This window comes from Phragmites australis, chromosome 17 (assembly GCF_958298935.1).
Source record: "Phragmites australis chromosome 17, lpPhrAust1.1, whole genome shotgun sequence".
Taxonomy (NCBI): domain Eukaryota; kingdom Viridiplantae; phylum Streptophyta; class Magnoliopsida; order Poales; family Poaceae; genus Phragmites; species Phragmites australis.
Genome location: NC_084937.1, coordinates 24,807,335 through 24,830,635, shown reverse-complemented (window position 1 = coordinate 24,830,635; position 23,301 = coordinate 24,807,335). Strand labels below are relative to the sequence as shown.

The 23,301-nt window shown below is 48.5% G+C and overlaps 2 protein-coding genes across 2 annotated transcripts; one reads left to right on the top strand and one right to left on the bottom strand.

Annotated features, from left to right (window-relative positions):
• Positions 1-851: 851 nt before the first annotated feature.
• LOC133896602 (LRR receptor-like serine/threonine-protein kinase RGI3) lies at positions 852-9,802 on the bottom strand. Its single transcript, XM_062337201.1, has 3 exons — positions 8,905-9,802; positions 1,767-3,712; positions 852-1,668 (listed from the first exon to the last, which is right to left on the bottom strand). The coding sequence occupies exons 1-3, from the start codon at positions 9,774-9,776 to the stop codon at positions 1,196-1,198; spliced, it is 3,291 nt and encodes a 1,096-aa protein (XP_062193185.1). The 5' UTR covers positions 9,777-9,802; the 3' UTR covers positions 852-1,195.
• An 8,113-nt stretch (positions 9,803-17,915) lies between these two features.
• On the top strand, positions 17,916-19,705 carry LOC133896576 (uncharacterized). The gene is made up of 3 exons (XM_062337175.1): positions 17,916-18,235; positions 18,926-19,114; positions 19,437-19,705. The coding sequence occupies exons 1-3, from the start codon at positions 17,987-17,989 to the stop codon at positions 19,512-19,514; spliced, it is 516 nt and encodes a 171-aa protein (XP_062193159.1). The 5' UTR covers positions 17,916-17,986; the 3' UTR covers positions 19,515-19,705.
• The last annotated feature ends 3,596 nt before the right edge of the window (positions 19,706-23,301 follow it).

Below are 23,301 nucleotides of genomic sequence, written 5' to 3'. Positions count from 1 at the left end.
GCGCCCCAATAAATTACAGCCAGTCGGCCCATATTCGAAATTGCGCTCACGGGCAGCAGCAGAGACCGAAATCATTCCCTCAAAGAAAGAAAAAACAGAGATCGAAACTTTTTTTTCACCTGTCCTAAATTTCATATGCCTAAAATTGGAGGTGCGCTTAGGTGATAGCTCTCGGTGGTTGGTTGATTGGAGGGGAGGAGAGGGGCCTTCTTTCGTCGTCGAGCTTAGAAAAGGTCAGAGGAGGGGGCGGCTCTGCGGAGAAGGCGGGTGCGGAGTGGTGAGGTAGCGGGGCGTCACTGGAGACGGGTGAAGGAGGGTGGTAGATGACACGGGTAAGGGCAGAGGTAAAGGCGAGCGATGGGACTAGGGGACACAATGAGAAAGAGAGAGAGCGACGGCTAAAGGAAGAAGAGAAAATTCTAACCGTTTGGTTGAATCCGATGACCGAGGACGTCACCGAATGAAAATATATTATTTTTAGATGCCTAAAGTATATCATCACTCTTTTTTCTTTGAATCACTCTACAGAAACAAAGACGAGCAGCGACAATTGCAAGTGACCGTAGGGAGCATGAAGCGTGGACATGGATTTGTTGCTCTTATCCGGAACACTGGTCACACATCATTAGTGGTGAGACGGTCCCGTCTCGTCGGTACGAAACGGACATGCCAACTGCAGCAGAGAGAAGCGCACGGTCGATCACGATCAGGCGAGGAATCATTCCAAAAGCATGGCACTTGGACAGTAACCGACGCCTGATGAATGCGAGTGCCCAATCATTGGCAAGCGGCAAGAACATCTGTTTGAATCCAGCCAATAGGCGCGGCTCCGTCTCGGTTGCGAAAGAGCGCACTGCCCTGCTGCTGCTCCTGTGTGTGCCCTCTCATCCAATGGGAAATAATCCCAGCCTCAGCATCGAAGGATCAAAAATGATGCTTGTGCTAGAGTCATTGCTTGTTCGTTCGTGACACTGTTTGAATGAGATAATCTGTATTGGTACTCTGCTCCGATTATGTGAACAGATGCTTGGAATTTGAATAGGCTGGGGCGACAAGGTGATGACAAGCTCAGGTTAATGTACAGGGGTCAAATATGCCTAAGTACAGCATTGCCAGTAGCACAATCAACAATGATTTATGGCTTGCTAAACGCTAATTTACTTAGCTAACTACAATTACAAAATTCTGCAATCCGTCAGGCAGAGTAGTCTGACACGGCGAACGAGCAGCTCGTCGAGTGCGAGCTCCGCACAGGTGACGCCGCCAGGGCCGGCGCAGGCGTGGGCGCGGCGGCTGCAGCAGACACCACGGACGGCTGCTGCTTCGCGTCGTCCCCGGGCGCGGGGCGCCTGATCTCCCTGAGCAGCGCCGCGACGTCCTTCATCGCGGGCCGGTCGTCTGCGCGGTGCGACACGCAGAGCGCGGCCACGGACAGCACCTGCCGCATCTCGTGCGCGTCCGCCTCCGAGGCGCTGCCCCTGAGCCGCGCGTCCAGGAGCTCGGACGCGTCGCGCTTCTCCTGCACGTGCTCGCGCACCCACTGCACCAGGTGCGCGCCGCCGGGCAGCGTCGGGTCAAGCGGGTGCCGGCCCGTTAGAATCTCGAGCACCACCACGCCAAAGCTGTACACGTCGCTCTTCTCGCTGATCCGCTGCATCGACGCGTACTCTGCTTGAAAAATACATCAAAATGTCACAAAAGTTGTTGCAAATTCAACAATCGTAGAATTATGAACAAGTGCACGAGAGGAGTAGCAAAATTCTGACCTGGTGCGATGTACCCGTACGAGCCGGCGATACGGGGCTGCTTGGTGGCGTCGAACTTGGAGGACGCCGCGGACAGGACGCGGGCGAGGCCGAAGTCGGCCAGGTACGGCTCGTACGCGGGGCCGAGCAGCACGTTCATGGACTTCACGTCGCCGTGCAGGATGGCCGGCACGCAGTCGTGGTGCAGGTATGCGACGGCGTGGGCGATGCCAAGCGCAACTTCGAAGCGCGCGCCCCACTCGTCCGCGGGCGCGCCCTTGGCGAGGCCGCCGTGGAGGAGGCTGCTGAGGCTGCCGTTGGGGAGGTAGTTGTAGAACAGCAGCAGGGTGCCGCCGTTCATGGCCCACCCGAGGAGCCGCACGATGTTGCGATGGCGGATGGAGCCCAGGGCGGCGATCTCGCTGCGGAACGCGGCGGACGTCGCCTCGTCCGACGACCACATCTTCTTGACGGCAAGGGTGTAGCCGTTGGAGGTGTCCACCTTGTACACGACCCCCGAGCTGCCGGTGCCGATCACGTTCGCGGACGTCAGTCTGAGGAGCACGTCGTCCATGGTGATGTCGAGCTTCTGGTACAGCGTGACCTCCCACGTGCCTTCGCCGTGGATGATGTTGCCGCCGCCGCGGCGGTGCGTGCGGGCGAGCATGTAGGTGGCGGACACCAGGAGCAGGGCGCTGACAGCCGCAAGGACGGACATGGCTATCTTCAGTGCCAATATGGCCCCGCGCCGGGAGGACTCGTCGGGGCCATCGCCGACGATGAGGTGGCGGTTGCCGGCGAGGTCGCTGAGGGGCAACTTCTGGAAGAATGGAGTGTTCGGGAGCTCGCCGGAGAAGGCATTGTAGGAGATGTTGAGCGTGACGAGGTTCTGCAACGCCGCGAGTGGTTCAAGACTCCCAGACAGCTCGTTGTGCGACAGGTCGAGGCTGCCGAGCTTGTCAAGGCTGGTGAACTGCGACGGTATGTCCCCGGAGAGCCGGTTGTAACTGAGGTTTAGTGAAATCTCCAGCGATGGAAGCATTCCGAGCTCCGGAGGGATGCCTCCGGAGAACGCATTGCCACTGAGGTCCAGCAGCTGGAGCTTCTCGCAAGAACCGAGCTCCGGCGGTATGCCGCCGGTCAGCCGGTTCTTTCCCAAGTACAGCTTCGTCAGCTCCAGCATTGACCCAATGCTGTGGCTCAACGGCCCGGCGAGCTGGTTGTCTGAGATATCAATGAGCTGGAGACTGCGCGGCAACGTGTCCAGCAATGCTCCGGACAGAGCATTTGAGTGCAGGTCGAGGAACTGGAGGCTGACACACCCTGAAATGACCGCGGGCACCGGCCCGACAAGGTGGTTCTCGCTCATATCGAGAAAGTTGAGGTTACTGAGGCTGCCTATTTCGGCGGGTATGGTGCCTGACAGCCGGTTGCCGTTGAGCCGGAGCCGGTAGAGACTGGTACAATTGCCGATGTCCGGCGGTATAAACCCGGATAACTCGTTGTTCAGCAGCAGCAGCTTTGTCAAGTTCTGGAGCCCGAAGAGCTCTTTGGGGATCGAGCCTGTGAGGTCGTTGTATGACAGGTCCACCGCCTGCAGGCTCAGGCACTCGGCGAGGCTCGCCGGCACGCCGCCGGTGAGCCGGTTCTTCCACGCGTAGAACAAGGTGAGGTTGCGCAGCCTCGGGAAATCAATGCGGATATCCCCGGACAGCGCATTGTTGTCGACCTCGATGTCCGTCAGCGACGTGCAGTTGGAGAGCTCCGGCGGGATGGCGCCGGTCAGCTGATTCGTGCTCAGCTGCAGCTGCTGGAGATTCGGCAGCTCGCCCAAACTCGCCGGTATGCTCCCGATAAGGGAATTCAGTGACAGATCAATGAGCGTAAGCTCCTGGCACTGCCCGAGCTCCGGCGGAATCGCGCCGACGAGCTGGTTCTGCCACAGAAGCAACGTTTGCAGCTTCCGGTGTTAGGATTTCCTGTAATCCTGTGCGTCAATTATGCTTTCAGTTGTAGCGTAGCTGTTATTTCCTAGCTTAGCATAGTGCTCACGGTCCGTTGTTTTTCAGCCGAGAGTTAGTTGCTTGTTAGTTGCTTGAGGCGCGCTGTTCGCGTCAAAGCAGCCCGAGTCGCGTGGCACGAGCTGGACGTGCGGGATGGCGCACGTCGTGGACAGGCCGTGGCGCGCATGGCGGAGTCACGATCCGCTGCAGTTTGTTGCCTATTTAGTTTGCAATCATAAACCAGAAAAGTCGTTCGGTTGGGCGGCACAAAAAGATCGTTGTGTTTCCTCTGTGTCGCAACTGTCAACACCATCTCCGAGAGCTTGCTCGTCGGCTTGGTCGCCGTAGCAGCTTCGTCATTTGGTACCAGAGCCATAACCGTTCCAGGGAGTGAGAGAGATGTCGTCACTTCCGGCGTCCGGGAGCCACTCCCGCACACCGTCGAACAGCGGACGCCGCGAGTCACCGTCGCCACCGCGTCGCCGCCCGCTACGTCGCCACACCGAGCGCATTGTCGTCCAGGAGCGTGTCGTCCGCGAGACCAGCGGATCGTGGCCGCAGCTCACCAAATCCAACTACCCCGAGTGGTCGTTGCTAATGGAGGTCATGCTCCAGGCGCGCGGCCTCTGGGACGCGATCGAACACGGCACCGACAATCCCCTCGACGACAAGCACGCGCTGGAGGCCATCTTGCGCGCCGTACCGCTGGACATGATGTCCAGCCTCGCTCGGAAGAGTGCACACGGCGCGTGGGAGTGCATCAAGACGGCGCACGTCGGGGATGAACGCATCCGCAAGTCCACGGCACAGCGCCTCCGCCGCGAGTACGAGGCCATCACCTTCCGAGAGGGTGAAACTGTCAACGAGTTCGCCACGCGCCTCTCCGGTTTGGTGAACCAGCTGCAGATCCTCGGCGACCCCGAACCCGAGCACAAGGCCGCCGCCAGGTATCTTCGCGCCGTGCCACCAAAATTCACGCAGGTCGCGATCGCCATTGAGACCCTCCTCGATCTCTCCACGCTGACGATTGAGGAGGTCACGGGTCGCCTGAAGGCCTCCGAGGATCGACACGAGACACCACCGTCGCAGCTCACCGCCCACGGCAAGTTGTACCTCTCCGAGGAAGGCTGGGCGGCCCGTATGAAGCAGCGGCAGCAGGGGGAAGGATCGTCCAAGCCTGGCAAGTCGGAGGGCCAACGTCGCCGTCCACCCCGCCGGAAATCGTCCACAGGCAACAACTCGGCTGGTGGAGACGGCAAGGCCACACGCGACACCAAGTGCAACTATTGCGGTAAGCTGGGGCATTGGGAGAAGGAGTGCCATTCCAAGAAGAGGGACCAGGCCCGCGGGGAGGCACACATTGCCAAGGAGGAGGACGATGAACCTACTCTGTTGATGGCAACCGCCCATCTCGACGCGCCGTCCCCGACGTGCCCGCGTTCCGCACCCGTGCCGATGTCCCCGCCGCGATCAGCTCCTGTCCAGGTCGTTGAGGCGAAGGTGTTCGCCCAGCTGGACCGGAAGGACGACCACCTCGACGTCAAGTGGTATCTCGACACCGGCGCCACGAATCACATGACCGGCGCACGCTCCGCCTTCGCCGAGCTCGACACGACGGTCCACGGCACTGTGAAGTTCGGCGACGGCTCCGTCGTCAACATCGAAGGGCGCGGCACCATCCTGTTCGCCTGCAAGACGGGAGAACATCGCGCGCTCACAGGCGTCTACTTCATCTCGCGGCTCACCGCCAATCTGATTAGCGTGGGCCAGCTCGATGAGACTGGCTGCGAAGTTCTGATCCGCGACGGCGTCATGCGGATCCGGGACCACGACCGACGGCTCCTCGCGCGCGTGCGACGCTCTTCAAGTCGCTTGTACTCTCTGCAGCTGCAGATCACCCCGCCGGTGTGCCTATCCACACGGTGCACCGAGGCGGCATGGCTGTGGCACTCCAGGTATGGGCACATAAGCTTCAGAGCACTACGCAAACTGGTGCAGCAGGACATGGTGCGCGGTGTTCCTCTAGTCGACCCGGTGGAGCAAGTGTGTGACAGCTGTCTCGCTGGCAAGCAACGTCGAAACCCGTTCCCCGCTCAAGCCCTGTACCGCGCGCCGGGCCTCCTCGACCTCGTCCACGCCGACATCTGTGGCCCCATCACGCCCACGACGCCGAGCGGAAATCGCTATTTTCTGCTGCTCGTGGATGACTTGAGTCGCTATACGTGGCTCATCCTCCTTGCCAGCAAGGATCAAGCTTCGGGCGCGATCAAGGCCTTCCTGGCGATGGCCGAGATGGAGTCCGGCCGCAAACTCAAGACACTCCGGACTGACCGCGGCGGGGAGTTTACCTCCGTCGAGTTCGGCGACTACTGTGCTGAGAAGGGGGTCCGGCGACACCTCACAGCCCCCTACTCGCCTCAGCAAAACGGAGTCGTGGAAAGGCGCAACCAGAGCGTCGCTGCCATGGCGCGCTGCATGCTGAAGGCAAAGGCGCTTCCGGGCAAGTTTTGGGGGAAGCGGTCGCCACAGCGGTGTTCCTGCTCAACCGCGCGCCGACCACGAGCGTCGCCGGCAAGACCCCCTACGAGGTATGGTACGGGTCAAAACCTGCAGTTCATTTCCTCAGAACCTTCGGCTGCGTCGCGCACGTCAAGAACACACGCCCGCATCTGAAGAAGCTGGATGACCGTTCGACACCGATGATCTTCGTCGGGTACGAGTCAGGGTCCAAGGCGTATCGGGTGTATGACCCGGCGAGCGGACGCGTCCATGTCTCCCGCGACATCGTCTTCGACGAACAAGCTCAGTGGGACTGGGGTGCCGGCGCTGCGGACGCTGACATCCCGGACCTGTTCTCCTTCGAGCCGGGAAGTCCCTGGGTGCACGACGACACCGAGGGTGTGGTAAGCACCCCGAGCGCGCCGCCCGTGCAGCCTGGACACGGTTCGAGCACGAGCGCCGACCCAAGTTTCCCCGAGCCTGCTCCAGCAACGCCGACAACCCCTGCGGGGGGGGGGCCACGCCACCGGCGGGAGCGGCATCGCCACCATCGTCTGGGACGCTGGACCTGGACGCGGACCACAACGACGCCCCACTCCGGCTCAGGGCCCTTGACAACCTTCTCGGCTCCTCATCACCACCTGGCTTGGCGTCACGGGTTCTGGACGCCGGGGACCTCCTGTTCACCTCGGCAGATGAGCCCGCCACGTTGAGGGAAGCAGAGAAGCTTGAATGTTGGCGCCGCGCCATGATGGAGGAGCTGAAGTCCATCGACGACAACGAGACATGGACCCTGACTGACCTTCCTGCAGGACATCGGTCTATAGGCCTCAAGTGGGTGTTTAAACTCAAGCGTGACGAGAACGGTGCCATCGCCAAGTACAAAGCGCGCTTGGTCGCCAAGGGGTACGTACAGCGCCCGGGGATCGACTTCGAGGAAGTTTTTGCTCCTGTGGCGCGCATGGAGTCAGTGCGGCTCCTTCTCGCCGTCGCCGCCCACCATGGGTGGGAAATCCATCACATGGACGTAAAAAGCGCCTTTCTCAACGGGGTGCTGAACGAGGAGGTCTACGTCGAGCAGCCGCCGGGGTTCACCCTCGGCAAGGAGGCGCACAAAGTGTATCGCTTGCATAAAGCTCTCTATGGCCTCCGTCAGGCTCCAAAAGCCTGGAACGCGAAGCTCGACGACACGCTGGCAAGACTCGACTTCCACCGCAGCAGCTCCGAGCATGCTGTCTACGGACGCGGCATGGGGTCCTCGCGGCTCATCGTCGGCGTGTACGTGGATGACCTCATCATCACCGGGTCCTCGGCGGCTGAGATCAGCCGGTTCAAGCGGCAGATGCACGACGAGTTCAAGATGAGTGACCTCGGGTTACTCAGCTACTACCTCGGCATCGAGGTCCGGCAGGGCGCAGAGGGGATGTTCATCAGCCAGTCGGCGTATGCTCGCAAGATTCTGGAGAACGGCGGCATGGCCGACTGCAACCCATGCTCGACGCCGATGGAGCCCAAGCTGAAGCTCAGCAAGCAGAGTACAGCAGACCCGGTGGACGCCACCAAGTTCCGGAGCATCGTGGGAAGCCTGCGGTACCTGACTCACACCCGGCCCGACATCACCTTCGCCGTGGGCTATGTGAGCAGATTCATGGAAGCTCCGCGTGAAGACCACCTCGCCGCCGTCAAGCACATCCTCCGCTACATTGCCGGCACTCCTAATGTGGGGTGTCACTACAGAAAGGGGCATGGCGAGCCCCTCACCCTCGCCGGCTACAGCGACAGTGACTTGAGCGGCGACATCGACGACCGCAAGAGCACGTCCGGCGTTCTCTTCTTCCTCAATGAGAGCCCGGTCAGCTGGCAATCGCAGAAGCAGAGGGTCGTGGCCCTTTCCTCCTGCGAAGCGGAATACATTGCAGCCGCATCCGCGGCATGTCAGGGTGTCTGGCTCGCACGTCTTCTGAGCGAGATAATCGGTGAAGCAGCTAGACCTCCGACACTTCAGGTGGACAACAAGTCTGCCATCTCCCTCAGCAAAAATCCCGTCCACCACGATCGAAGTAAGCATATCGACACTCGGTTTCATTTCATTCGAGAGTGTGTGGATGATGGAAGAATCGAGCTCACGTATGTTGGTACGGAGGCTCAACTGGCGGATTTTCTGACCAAGGCTCTTCCTCGAGTCAAGTTCCTGGAGCTTCGTCCGAAGATTGGCCTTCAGGAGATAAAGCCGGTGCACTAGGATTAGGGGGAAGACTGTTAGGATTTCCTGTAATCCTGTGCGTCAATTATGCTTTCAGTTGTAGCGTAGCTGTTATTTCCTAGCTTAGCATAGTGCTCACGGTCCGTTGTTTTTCAGCCGAGAGTTAGTTGCTTGTTAGTTGCTTGAGGCGCGCTGTTCGCGTCAAAGCAGCCCGAGTCGCGTGGCACGAGCTGGACGTGCGGGATGGCGCACGTCGTGGACAGGCCGTGGCGCGCATGGCGGAGTCACGATCCGCTGCAGTTTGTTGCCTATTTAGTTTGCAATCATAAACCAGAAAAGTCGTTCGGTTGGGCGGCACAAAAAGATCGTTGTGTTTCCTCTGTGTCGCAACTGTCAACACCATCTCCGAGAGCTTGCTCGTCGGCTTGGTCGCCGTAGCAGCTTCGTCATCCGGAGCTGGCCGAGCTGCGCCGGTATCGGTCCGGAGAGAGAATTCTGGTACAGGTACAGGCTGGTGAGCTCGGTGCAGTTGCCGATGGACTCCGGGATCCTGCCGGAGAGAAAAGTGGTGTAGATGGCAATGGTCTGGATCTTCTTGAGTTGCCCGATCGTCTCCGGGAGGCTCCCGGAGACGCCGGTCTCCGCTAGGCCGAGCATGGTGAGGTCGCTGCAGCCGCCGATCTCCGGCGGCAACGGACCCTTCATCCCCTGGTTCCCGCCGGCGCGGAGCACCTGCAGCTTCTTCAGGTTGCCAATGCTCGCCGGGATTTGCCCGCTTAGCTCGTTGTCGTAGAACGTGAGGTACGTCAGGCTCGTGAGGTTGCCGATGTCGTCGGGGATGGCGCCGCGCAGGGAGTTCGAGTTGAGCGCGAGCGACTGGAGCTTCGCGAGCCGGCAAAGCTCGGCGGGGATCGCGCCGGTGAGCTGGTTCTTGCTGAGGTCAACTGTGGTCAGCTCGCCGTACTCGCCGAGCTGCCTCGGGATAGAGCCGGTGAGGTTCGTGCCGGACAGCACCAGCGTCTTCAGCGAGGACGCCAGCGTCTGCAGGTTCGCGGGAAGCGGGCCCTGCAGGTCCACCGACGTGATGCTCAGCCCGACGACGTCGCCGCGCGCGTCGCATGACACGCCGAACCACCGGCACGGGCTCGCGTCCGCGGCACGCCACGACGCCAGCGCGCCGGCCGCCGGCCGCAGCGACTCCTTCCATTGGAGCAGCGCCTGGCCCTGCTCGTTGACGCAATGGCACGGCGCGACCAGCAGCAGCGCGCAGGCGAGCGATACGAGAAGCGCAAGCCTCGATGCGACGGCGCGGGAGCGCGGCGGCATTGGCGCGCGCCTCTGTGGCGAGGCTGGGGCGGGTGGATGACGAGAGGCAAGGGGGCGGCAATGTGATGGATGGCTCGCTTGGTGAGGTGGCGCCTCCTACAAGCATTGGGATTGTAGAGGGGGAGACCCCATGATTTGTTTATACAAGGAAAGCACAGGAGATCTGGATCCAAATGAGCACAAATCAATGGTCATTCTCCAATAAAAATTCAAAACAAATATGAGATTTTATCCTTAAAGTTCTATGTGTGACAGTGTACTGCTACTAAGTGCAGGCTTGATTGGATCTTGGCTTGAGAATTTAAAAAAAATGGTACTTGAATTAGTTTTTAATCAGGAAAAGGATACTGCATGCAGGTTTATAAGTGGTGGGAAGATGAGAGGAAGGTGGTGGCATAGCAGCTTGGGTGTGGTTGTTGGTGATGTCTTAGAGATGATTATATGCATATTAGATCTGTATGTGAGATTTAATATAATTAAAGGTCTATCAAAGGTTTAGAATTATGATGAGTTTTTATTGTGATTAAATGTATATTAACGTACTCTATATAAGAGGAGGCAGAGGAGGCAGAGGTCGTGAGCGTATAGATTTCGTCACCCTAAAACCCTAGCTGCCACCTCCTCTCGACCTCGCTACAAAACCTTAGCCGGGTGCGGTACTAGCATACCGGCGTACGGCGTTCAATCCATGTACGTGTGGGTATCGTGGAGACGCTACTGCTATTGCTGCAGTGCTGATCAGCGATAATGACGCTAGGAGGAGACACTCGGCTCGTGACGAGATCGACTACTTCCTATTCATGGATGCATACGACTATTCTTTCATTGTACTACGCGTCTAGTGTTAATAATCCATGATACTCTACTCGTATAGTTTTTTAATTAAACGTGGTAGAGAAATTTTAATTTATGCTAACGTAATCTATCCATTCCTTAATAATAGTTGTGTTCATCGTCTGCATATGTTTATCCCTAGTTGGTGTATTTATTGCTGCCATTGCAGCCTCTGTGAATTGTTAATTGCTGCTGCTGTCTTTGGTTGTGAAAACATCTCTTTTTCCCCCTCGTGTTCTGTGAAAACAGGTTGCTGCTAATTCTCTCGATAATGCAACTTTTATCCAATGTTCGATGGAAGAGCACTTTGCAGTGTCAGTTATTCTTAATCCCTGTTCCTTTGTACCGTTGATACAGGAGTTGACAGTGGCTGTTACTGCTGGCTTTAGGTGTGACCTTCTAAAATGTTTTCTGATGGCCTGCAGTGTCAGTGCAGCTTTACGGCTAGCTTTTTGCAGGAGGAACTGTTCTTCTGCAGATCTCCTCCTTTACGGTGATTTTTTTAAGGTAAGTACAACCGTAAAAAATGCATCTTTCGTTGCTAATTCAGCATTTTAAGTTCTGGTGGTCACATTTGCTTTTCCATTGCCTGCAGACATACAGAACTTAATCTTTTCTGAAGTTGCTAGTTGCAAAATACATTGTCCTTTCTCATTCTTCAGTTATGCTAACTCCTGAAATGCTTTATACTTATACCTTTTAAGCAGGCATAACCACAATATGATGTATTTTGTAAACTCTAATTACTATACTTCAACATATGATGTAAGCTATCCTTTAAGAACTGTGTTGAAACAATTCACAAGAAACAATCCTCTTTTCACATGTACGCTCTCTGTTCATAACTTCATTATCATTTGTATTTACTTCTCAGTTTATGCGCACCGATCAACAAGCTCAAATTACTCTTTCTGCAGCTTAGTAAATAGCAATAGGTAAATCTGTGTAAGTTCAGAAAGCATGTTCATGTCACATGCATAAGTTTCTTCAAAAAGGAGATCACTATGGTACTAGAACTGGCAATCCTAATTGCTTCCTGTGAACTCATCAGAGAGAGGCCTGTCGGTTAAAGAAAAGGAGTAAGAAAGACAGAGGGAATAAGAGAGGAATCTTAGGGTGCACATGACAGTAAGTAACTTGGGTCAAGGTTAGTACAATGCAAAGGTATATACAAAACTTCAGCAACTTACCCATGTGAATAGGTGGCAAACCGCTGGAAAGTAACCGAAAAGATAAGATGCGCGGTTATAAAAATAAAATTTCTGAGCAAGAACATGTTCATGTCTTTGAGTGGAAGGGACGATGAGGAATAAGATATTAAGATAACCGCCCTATAGATCTTAGTTAAATCCGTGGATCTATCTTAGCTTGGCATCATCACCATGGCTGGTAGATCCCGTTGGGGCTACCGTTTCAACATCAAACTTCAGACTTTTAAAAGTGCAAACTGCAAAGCACACTCCTTGAAAACAAAATAGCATGTTTGCACACTATTTGGTGGATACAATAATTTCATTATTGTTCTTGCATTGTGTTTCGATTATTTCAGTACAATTATCCACCACCATATTTTTTGTTTATTGAAAAACTTGAATTTCAACTGAAGACTTGTTAATTACCTTGTATCAGTAAACTTGTTATGAATTTTAAGTCAACTATGCCGAATTAACTTTATGTTATTACCAATGTTAAGCATAAGAAAACAAATAGGAGTAACTCACGCTAATCGACCACCATCATTCGCGCTTAACTCGAGGTTAGAATGTGGTCACATGGGTGTTGGTGGACAAACCAGGAGACATGTTAGGTGCCACACATGGTTGATACTGTTTGAGTAATATGGTGGTGGTAAACATCAGGGGAATATGAACGCGGATTTGGATTCAGATCCCATCAAGGGTGATGACGATCGGAGTCGGACAATATGGCGGCAGGGAGCACATGGTTAAGTGAACTTATCGCGCTTCTGATTAAGACAAATCCCTGTGCCTTCTCCAAGCTGATCAGGCACAGTTCTTTGACAGCTAATTCTTCCGTTAGTTCTCCGACATCAGGACATTTCTCAGGCCTAGCTGAAGCCAAAATCTGATCCTATGCCTCATGTTCCTTCAGTAAAAAGATTGCTACTCCTATTTATTTTGTTTTACAAAATTCCGTCGACTCTACGCTGATAGATCTGATTGGGGAATTACTCTAGGTGCACTGTCAAAAGGTAAATAGAATTGGTGGTCGGTTAAGAACATTCTGTCACTGAAAGGTTGAACCAGTTAAACAATGTTGCAAAGGGTGCAACTTCTCAGTTCCGAAATTTAGTCATTTCTTGCTTTCAAAGAGCAGTGCATATGGAATAATGGAAAGCTAGAAGTATCCTTCAAAATTGTTAGGCATCTAGCCAGCCAAATCACTATATACCTGTTGGGGTCACATTCTCCAAAATTCACTATATGGCTAGCTCTATATAGCTGTCGGAGTCACATTCTCCAAAATCAGAACAGATGTATCACTGCTGCACAGCAAAGAGCTTTTCCTGTGTCTCATAACGTCACTCCTTGCTTGCAAACTGAAAGACCCAAACTGCCACAGCTAGCAAATTACTAGCAACAATGCTGAAATGGTAATTGGTAAATGTTACCTTCACTGTAACATTTACAGGCAACCATGGTGATTTATGTCAGATAAAAACATTCTGTCACCAACAAACTGCAATAGTTAAAAGATACTAGCAGAATGGATTTAACTTCTTGGAGTTTCTGTTAATCCACCGCTAATCCAGTTACTACTTCCTTGCAAAGTGTGCCTATGAAATGCTACATTTTCTAGCCTGACCAAAGCTGGACAGGAATTGATGAGTTTGGGGCATCTGTCTGCCGCACTGACTCTACCTGCGTCTGATCTCATAGCTTTCCATGATCACTAGCATAGGGCATGGTAAGGACATAGATTCAGTTCAAACTAGTGAACATAGGAATGGGGATTAGGGCAAGATGCATGTGTCTTATGAAGTAGGATGCACAGCTATTGAAAATTTTGGGTTTCTCCCCTGCATGCATGACAACAGATGATTCGAGCAAAGCAATATATATTTCTACCAGGATGTGCAAATGAAAGCCAAAGTTTAAGGATCCAATAATTCATAACGATCGAATCTTTATGCCTTTTGTTAGCCCCTCACGTGTTGTGCCACTGAAAATCCTAGAACTGGATATGGATGTAATCATGAACACTCCATTAGTTTAATACACTTGGTTTTCATGACATTAAATAATCAATCATTAACATTTTAACATTTGATATACTATAATGCATGAAACAGCAAGGCAACAACTTGTTCACATTTTAATTCACCAGGAAGAAACCTCTCACGCAAAACTTTTCTTGTCCAAAAAAGTGCAATTTCAGCTTTGGTAGTTCTGGTGGCACTACCACATGTTTGATGTTTTTCCCTGAAGACACGTCGCAAAAGGGTGATTTGTCGCACGCTTTGGAGCACACCCGTATCACTGCCTGACCTTTCCATGTTTGCATTGGAAGCTCGGAACTTTATGCAACATGCATGGTGGAAGTTACCAAGCAAGAATTTGAGATCCATTGCTATTGGATACTACTCGCAAGCTTTGGTGCTTGTTTGAAACCTAGGATTTTTTTCTCCTAATACTTCCAATAATTAAACTGTTTTACGTTAAATTCTTGCGTTTCAAACAGGACCTCGATGTGTTTGTCACTTTCTTTGGTCACTTCAATGTCTCCTAAGCACAACGCCTAGTGGTTGGAGCTGAAATTGCACCCCTTAATTCAGGGTTTTGCGCTCTTAGTACACACATACCTGCTTTATCTTTTTTTTTTCTCCAGGCATTATTCAATATGAGGAAAAGATTGCAACCGGGGCACCAAGGCTTGTTAGTGCTCACATGAGTCAAGATTATGCATTATCTTGAACTTTCTTTTGATTTGCTTACCTCAGAGAAAAGATATGGACGATCCACATGAAGCAATAGGAAAATAAATAAACAGAATAAAAATAGCTTTGCAAACATGTGCAAAAGGAAAATGGATGGCGTCTTGACTAGGTGTGCAGCGTGCTTGTATGAGTGGGGCTGTTTGCGGCTGACAAACCAAGTTGTAATGTGCATTGGTTTTTTTTGATGAGTGATTGACATTGTTATTTATTTGGTTTGATGATCTTCGGTTTTGTATGAGCTTTGATGTGATTTGAATTGATTTGAGATTTCACTTTAGCATATTGATTATGGACTAATTGGAATTGGAGTTGGAGATATGTGTTTACTTGTCTCATGGTGTGCAGGTGATGGTTGTAACTTGGCGGTCGACGGCGGGATGATCGGGGCCAAGCAGAGTGCTTGGTGCCAGACGATTAAGAAGGCTGGGCGGAGTCAAGGGTGATCCTAGCTGAACACGTGGAGGTCAAGCAAAGCATTGAAGGCGGATGGAGACGGCGTGTTGACAAAGTCAAGCGAAGGGGATGCCGGTGCAAGTGACAAGGCGGCCCGAGGGATCGGGAGCGGGAGAGACTTGCTGGTGGTCAGAATCGCATGATGAAGTACACGCGTCGACATCGAAGCGCTTGCTTAAGGTGTAAGCAAGGCGGTGAGTCACGCTTTGAGAAGCGTGCAGGCGGTTTCGCAGTTTGGTCTCAAAATCGTGGGAAGACTGCATGAGTATGTGGCACCATCGTGAAGCTTGCGTCGAGACGAAGCTAAGTCGTGAAGGCGTCGCGGCCATCCGATGAATGGAGAAGAAAATGGACTAAAATACCCTTGGTGGTAGGTAGAAGTGCACTACAAGAGAGGGATATTTTGGGGAAAAGCTAGGAAACTTAAGGGCCAAGTTTTCTAGGCCTATAAATAGAGATGTAGGGCTAGAGAGAGCTTTGAACCAGGCACTTGAGTCCCCTTGTGCCACTCATTTGAGAGCCTTAGAGCTAGGTTTTTAGATGAGAGAATGATGAGTGCTTAACCTATGTAATAGGTGAGAGTTTTGAGAGATAAATCTTTGTAATCCGTCTAAAATAGGGCTAATCTCTTTGAGTAATTAAGTTTATGTTTTTGCATATGCTTGAATTCCCCTCCTTCTAGTTTTCTTCTATTTGTTCCCTTGCAAGTTTGCAAGTTTTTCGATTTTCGGTTTCGATTTTCGTTTTGGTTTTTGGGCTGAAATTTCAGCACCTTGTGAGATCATTCTTCTTGTTGCTAGAGGCATAAAAACTCACATACGAGTGTATGCTCATGGGTCTTGAGTACCATTGCCTCTAGATCATCAACTTGGAGAGGTTTCTTGCCCGGTGATCTTTTTCTTTGAGCTGCAATATTTCACCTTTGCAGGGTTATTTTTCTTGATGCTAGTGGCTTAAATACTCACATACTCATGTATTTGAGCGGGTCTTGAGTCCCCTTGTCACTAGACTATCATCTTAGAGGATAACCTCGTCCGGTGTCTATCTTATCTAGTTTCTTTGGAAGTTGCGAGTTTTTTACACAAAGACACATGGATTGGTCCTGAATGGAACCTATGGTTCATATTCCATCTGTGGAGTCATGTTGCCATGGAAGTAGTCTTCTTGCTTTGTCTCTTTAATTCTTTTGCTTACACTTGAGCGTTTTGAGGTGCGTTGGGTGAGAAATAGTAAAAGGCCATCTATTTCGAAAGAAATTTGTTGAGGCGCCTATTCACCCCCTCTAATCATCATTCTCGTTCCTACAGCGGCCCATAATGCAAACATTTGGATGCATTCATGTGTATTCATATAATGCATTCCAAAATCGAATTATATCATTTTTCAGCCAAAGTTTGGTTTTTTTGAGGGCATGTATATTAATTTTTTTGACAAAATCAAACATATTTTACTTTGTAGTTTTGGATTACTCAGAACAACTCATGTGGACAAAGTTTTGCCTTTTTTCAAACTAACAATGCAGGCTATAGTTTCAAAGGAGCAACAGAGATGTACTTGGCAAAAACTTCGAGAATCATCAGATTTTTGAAGATTAAAAGAGAAGGGAAAAAGGTTATGATCCCATCGATTTCTCCCCAACTTCACCCACGAGGCCCAGGCAGACAAACCTGCCAGGCTGACGAGCATTGAGCTTTCAATGAAGCTTCTTTCCTCGAGCACTTCAGAGGAGTCTCTATCCCTCTCTGCTCCCTGATTGTACCAGTGTCTGCATCCTCACAAGAATACAGCACAGCATAAAAGCCTGAGTCGTCAGCCGTCACCACTGCATCATGCTATAGCCATTCCTGCCTCTGCCATTGATGACACCTGCAGTCTTGCACGTCTCGGTTTCATGCCTCCGCAGCGGTTTCTTGGAACGAAGAACGAGCCATGCCGTGCGCCGGGACTCGCCCAGTTTGCTGCGAAAACCGGCAGCTTCCGGCCATCTGGCAGCAGCAGCCTGAAAACTCCAGCGGCTGCATGCGTACAATGCACGAACGGATACGGATAAACATCAGACAACGGCAACAAAGACAGGCCGAGCACATTTGTATTTCGCGTTGTAGCAATCAGCAAATCCCAATATTATATTTGTCGCCTGCCAGTCTCTGAATACAAGCAGACGAGGTATCTTCAGGAGCTCTGACATACAAGGATTCAGGCAAGCGGTGTCCGCAAAAATTTAATGGACACACATGAAAGATGGTGCCACAGAAAATGCTAGTTTTCACGCATCATGTTAAAATGTGCGACAGTGTTGTTTAGGTACCATCAAAAATAACGATTAAAGAAGGATGAATTTTATAATTTTTTTATGAAATAGATATTTTGCTTCTTGTTCACTTAATGTCACTAAAAATGTATAAACGGAAGCATAAATTTTAGAGAGATAAAAAGAGAAAGAAAGTTCCAAATCAATATAGCTCCACAAATAGAATATGAACCATATATTCTATTCAAGATTATTTTATATGTCTTTATACACAAAAGTTTAAAATTGAATGAATAACAAAGCAAAAACACAGTCACTGAAAGAAGCAACTTTCCAAGTTGATGGTTTAGTTGATGGTCTAGAGGCAAGTGGATTCAAGATCATCTCAAATATATGAGTATATGAACATTTATGCCTCTAGCAACAAAAAAAATAACTTCCTAAGGTTGACAAATCATACCTCAAAGAGGTGATATAGAAACAACTCGTATTTTATATAATATATATAATATAGATTATCTTAAAACCTACCGAAAAGATGAAAAAAAAGGGGGAAAAGTTAAGGAAAAGGAAGAGGCCCGGATGTTATATTTGGGCCCAAATCGAACTTCTTTGACGGGCCGAATATTACGGTAGGCCTAGGCCCAATGGTTCACTTGTAACGCTTCTGGTGCCCGTTTCTCTTCTGGAGTCGCCGGCGGCCTGGAGGCGGCGATGCTGCGGTCGGTGATGCGGCGGGGAGGGGCGGCCGCGCGGCAGGCTGCGTGGGAGGGGGGATCCCCGAGGGATCTCCTCCGGATGCGAGTGGCGGAGCGGGAGCGCGCCAGGCGGCGGCGGCGCGACCCGGGGCGCGACGAGTTCTTCGTGCCGACGCCGGAGTCGCTGGCGTGGCTGGACTCGGCCTCCCTCCCCATGGTCCTCACCGCAGCCGCCGTGGCCCTCTTCACCAAGCTCCTCATGATGGTAATCCACCATACCCTAAGCCTTGTAGCTGCAACTGGTTTCACCTAGGGTTATTTTCTGGTGCAAGTACTTGAACATTAGACGAATCCTTTGGTATGTATGCTGGATAATGGTGCGTAGTGTAGAATCTTCATATGGCTAGGTTTGGGCATGTGAGAATAGAGATGTAGCCTGTAGGAATATGAAGAAAATTGTAATTGTTTGTTCTTACAGTGATCTTGTTAAAATACTGCAGATAAATGATCTCGAGATGAGGAATCGCTAGCTTTATTCTGTAGTTGTCAATTTTGCATTCTAGTTGTGTAAATTTTTTTCCTCTATTGGCCTGTGTAGATTTGTGTTATCGCAAGTATGCCTTTGTAATGTTGAATATGTTTGATATTACATTTCAATTCACCATTTCGTCCCATTCCTATGGATGAATTCTACAATGTTCTTTCATTTTCCCATTAATTACTAGTTACTAATAGTAATTAATGGGAAACTAACTCATCAAGAATTAAGACTGTTGTTTTTAAGTCAGGGACTCAGGATTAAATTTTTAACTGATGGCTACTGAATAATTTGTATGGACATCCAAGAAGCATTTAAATTCAATAGTGTTTGTCTGTAAACTTTAGCAAAATCTTGTCGCTGTTTGTTGGGACATTAAAATTATGTTATGAATCTTGTTTACTGTTTTGTGGGAAGGAACATGAAGCTACAGATCAAGAAAGGAGAGAGCGCAAGATAAAGAATAGCCACCCTGATCAAGGAAAAGTAAGGATGCTGACTCGTGAAGAATGGGATGAGATCCAAGAAGTCAGGCCAAGGACACCTTTTGAATCGAAGTTAGCTCGTCCACATGCCCGTATAAGAACCGGGGAACCAGTTCGGCTGGTTAGTACACATATGTCTTATCACCACTTTCCAAAATGAAGTTTTGCAATGCTAATTCTTTGATAATTTATGACATTGTCTATCTCTGGTGTGCGAGGCTATTTCATCCACCATTTTGCTCAATGCTGAAAATAAATGGTTTGTTGATAGTACATTGTATGTTATATTTTTCAACAGCTTCCTGCTGTAGAACTTTCCTACATCTATATCTTCATTGGATCCTCGTATAATTAAGTTGTGTGTTGGTATACTGTTTTATGTTTTGAACCACCTCTTGTTTGTAGCTTGCGTTAGGACTGATCTTTGTATCCCTGCCCTGTAGGAGGATGTCAAGGATTGGGCTACTGATGTAATCACAGATGCTTTCACTAGAGCGGAAGAAAGTACCAAGCAAAAATAATTCAGAAGAATTCTAGAAGAGCCAATACATCTGCTTTGAGGTTTTCCTGAATGCTTAGTTTATGATGGTTTTTAAATTTCTTACTTCCTGTAAATGATAACCTTTTTTAGGCACTACTGTATTCCATGTTGTAGAATAATATTTCTGTACCACAAAACATTTGAATATGGATCTGAAACAATTTTCCCTGAGTGTCTTCTCGATTGGCCTGAAGCCCTGAACAACATGAATTGCATATTCTTACCATTTTCGCATATGCTCACTTGTAATTCTAGATCACCACCTTGCTCACTACTAAACTGTAACTGTAGAAGGGGCTCTGTGCTTTCAGTACCATTCGTGCTTAATTTTTCAGTTATATCTTCAATGGGAGGTCTTTTCAACTTTCCTTTTGCTACCTAGCAATACTTTCACAAGCGCTAGTTCGTACTTGAGGGGGGATAGTATTTGCATTCTTTTTCCTATATTGCTAGGTGTTCTAATCAATTCAAAACTACAGTACTACCAAAATTTTCATCTATCTTTCCATCCGTAACCATATCGTTCTCCCCTGATTTTCTACCAACTCTACCCAAATTTACCATCCATTTTTTACTCTTCCAACTCTACCCAAACGACACAAGAGAAGATGAGACAAGGACAGCAATAAAATGAAGTGTATCTGATGTATCTGATTTGGTGGTTGAGATGTCACGCACGAGATTTGATATTATTTTGTGAACGGATGGTAATCGGGCATATTGTATATATGTATATGTATGGGCATGTGGCACGCGCTGGCGCTATTCTATCCAAACAAGTATTCCAGAGAAGTTTGAGAAAGATAGTCTTTCAGCGTCAGACATCGACGTCTGCCATGCTACTGAGCAAGCTTTGCTGAACGCGCGTCAGCCATGACATGGTTACATAAGTTATATCAAACTGATATAATTTTATAAAGGTTTGTTTGGTAAGTTCTTCTTAATCTAAATTTTCTGTGATGAATGATTCTACAGAGGAAATGATTCTGTGGCCGAAAGTGATTCTAGTGATTTTCTAAAATATAATATATGGAGGAAGTAATTCTGTGTGGAAAGTAAATCAGATGAAACTACTTTTTTCAGCTTCCTAGCTTCCAGTTCATTTCAGATAATCACTCTCACAGATTTTACTCAAAGAGCTAGAAGCTAAAAGTTGCTATTTGGTAGAATTTCTCTTGATTCTAATCGGAAAGCTGCTCTCTCTGCCTAACAGATCCAAAGAAAGTCGTTTTGATTTCTGCATATCTCAGATGTAAACAAAAAAGTGACTGTTGACTCCTATCAAGTCCAAGTGATACATAATATAATACATACTCCACTCCAAAAGACTTGGTTCCTTTAGCAAGAGTTCCATGCAGAATTTATCACCTCTTTGCTCTCGATTGGCCTAGAGAAGCCAACCACTTCCGGTTCCATTTTGATTTGTCCTTTGTACTCCCGGTCCAAAGATGCTAGTAGTGCTCCATTTCACCACTCGCGGATGATTGCATTGCAGATAAGTTCGATCCCTCCCTGCGTCGCTGCCTCGCTTTCGCTTCGCTGCCATTGGATGAGTCCGTCCATCTGCCGCCCGATTCACTTGATATAACAATCTGTCACGACGTGGACTCGAACAAATTAAGACGGCACAAGAACAACGACTAATATATGGTGTGGTTCGTTTGGTGATTGAGATGGCGCGCACGAGATTTGACGCTGTAAGGACTTACAAAAACACCAAAATGATGTTTTAGGTGTTCGTGTCCGCGGTGGCATATTGCTAACTCCTCTTTTTTTTTCAATATGATAGGCAGATCTATTGCTTGTCCATTTTAAAAAATTACTCTACCAAGATCCGTTTCGAGAAGCACTCTTACCAACAGCAATTAATCTGGCTTATGCGAGTCCATGAACGTGCTATCACGGGCTCACGGCGATGATAGCCGATAGGATACTGTCATGCTGCCATAATACGCAAAACAAATAGGCCCCCTGCTGCTAATGGCAGATAATATATATAATCAAGTGGGTGGATCTAGCAGTGGATCTTTTTTTACCATCGTTTTCCAGGACGAGATCCATCTTGTACCCGTCCACTTATGCACGAGTTCGGCCCAGGTTTCACAAATACGTGGGTTACCGCTAGACGTTGTAACCGAGCTTACCACTCCGTATTGATAATAGAAATCGTTCGATAATCGAATTTAAATTAAAAAAATTAAAAATATAAAAAAAAATCCTTAAAAACTAGAGACAATTCTAATAACTTCTATGATTTTTTTCTAAAAATAATATCGTTTGCATCATATTCTATAGGAGGAAGCTTGAAAAAAAAAGAAAAAAAAGTTGAAGCACGTAACTCAATATTAACCTATATTAAGAAAAAGCTTAACATGTAAACACATATTTTTTTAAGCGTATCCTAAGAGAATCTTTAAAGTTGGTTTCACTTCATTTAAAGTTTTATTAATTTCTCCATGATTTTTACAAAGTTCACAAAGATAAAGTAAATATATTAAGAAACATCATTGTAATTAACTTTTTCATGTCTATCATTATTTTACCTACATAAATCATAGTATAAGTAAACTAATAAAAGTGTTTTCACTAATTTTGGAGGTGTGAAGGGTTAGTTATGAATTAATCTAGTTGCAACACATTTACACAATCCTACATGTAACAATAACTATTTCATAAGTTCATGTATTTTTAAAAGATATAGGATCATGTAAGAAGACTAAAAAAATGGTTTCATGATTTTTGGATTAGCAAAGAGTAAACTATGCATTTAACTTGGTTTAGCAAATACATTTTCTCAAAGAAAATAGTCAACATTTTTATGAGTATAAATACTTTTATCATGTAGATCATATTACAAGGAAACCAACAAAATTTGTTGTATTTAATTTGAAACTTAGATGAGTTAGTTATTGATTTTAAAAGGTTGAGCCATTTTTTTGATTTTTTTTTGTTGAACTTCGCTGAAATTCGAGAAAACCACTCAATAAATCGCTAAAACCGAACGGTTACCGAAGAATTAGAATGGTTACCGACAATTCGGAAAGTGCGAAAAAAATTGGTCGATAAATCGCTAAATGCGGTCGGTAACCGTAGCAAACCGACCGGTTATCGTTTGGTCAATTCGGACTGAATTCTCGTTGAATTTCAAATTTGATTGAGTAAATTTTGAGCGAATTCTCGCTGAATTTTGTGCGGTTATCGTGATACCGTGATTTTTTTGGTAACCTCCGGCGAGCGGTTTTTGTTGCCAAAACAAATTTGTGAACCTTGGTCTGATCAAACTAAGCGACAAACATCATCACATGGATCAGGAACCGACGATTCCTCCCGTGGAGAGGGGCGGCCGATCAGAAACCTGTGAATCGGCTCTAGCGCTAGCAATACTTCCTCAAATAAAAATATTTGATATTTTAGATACCATACCATCTGCAATGTATAACTTGATCATCTTTTACTAAAATATATTTATAAATAAAAATAATTTATAAGATTATGAAAATATTCTTCAAGACAAATCTACTTATATAAATTTTATATTTTCAAACTAAATATTTTAAAAAATATTAATAGTCAAAGTTTCAAAAGTTTCTTTGAATCTTATTCAAAGTGTCGGGTATCAATAATTAGATGACTAAAGAAGTATAGGCGGATCAGGGTGGTTCATAATGGTGTCATGTGACACCAATAAAGTTTGGTAATCTTTTATAGAAACTAAACATTTATTAGTGTTTATTATATGAGATACGCTATGATTCCATAGAAGTGGC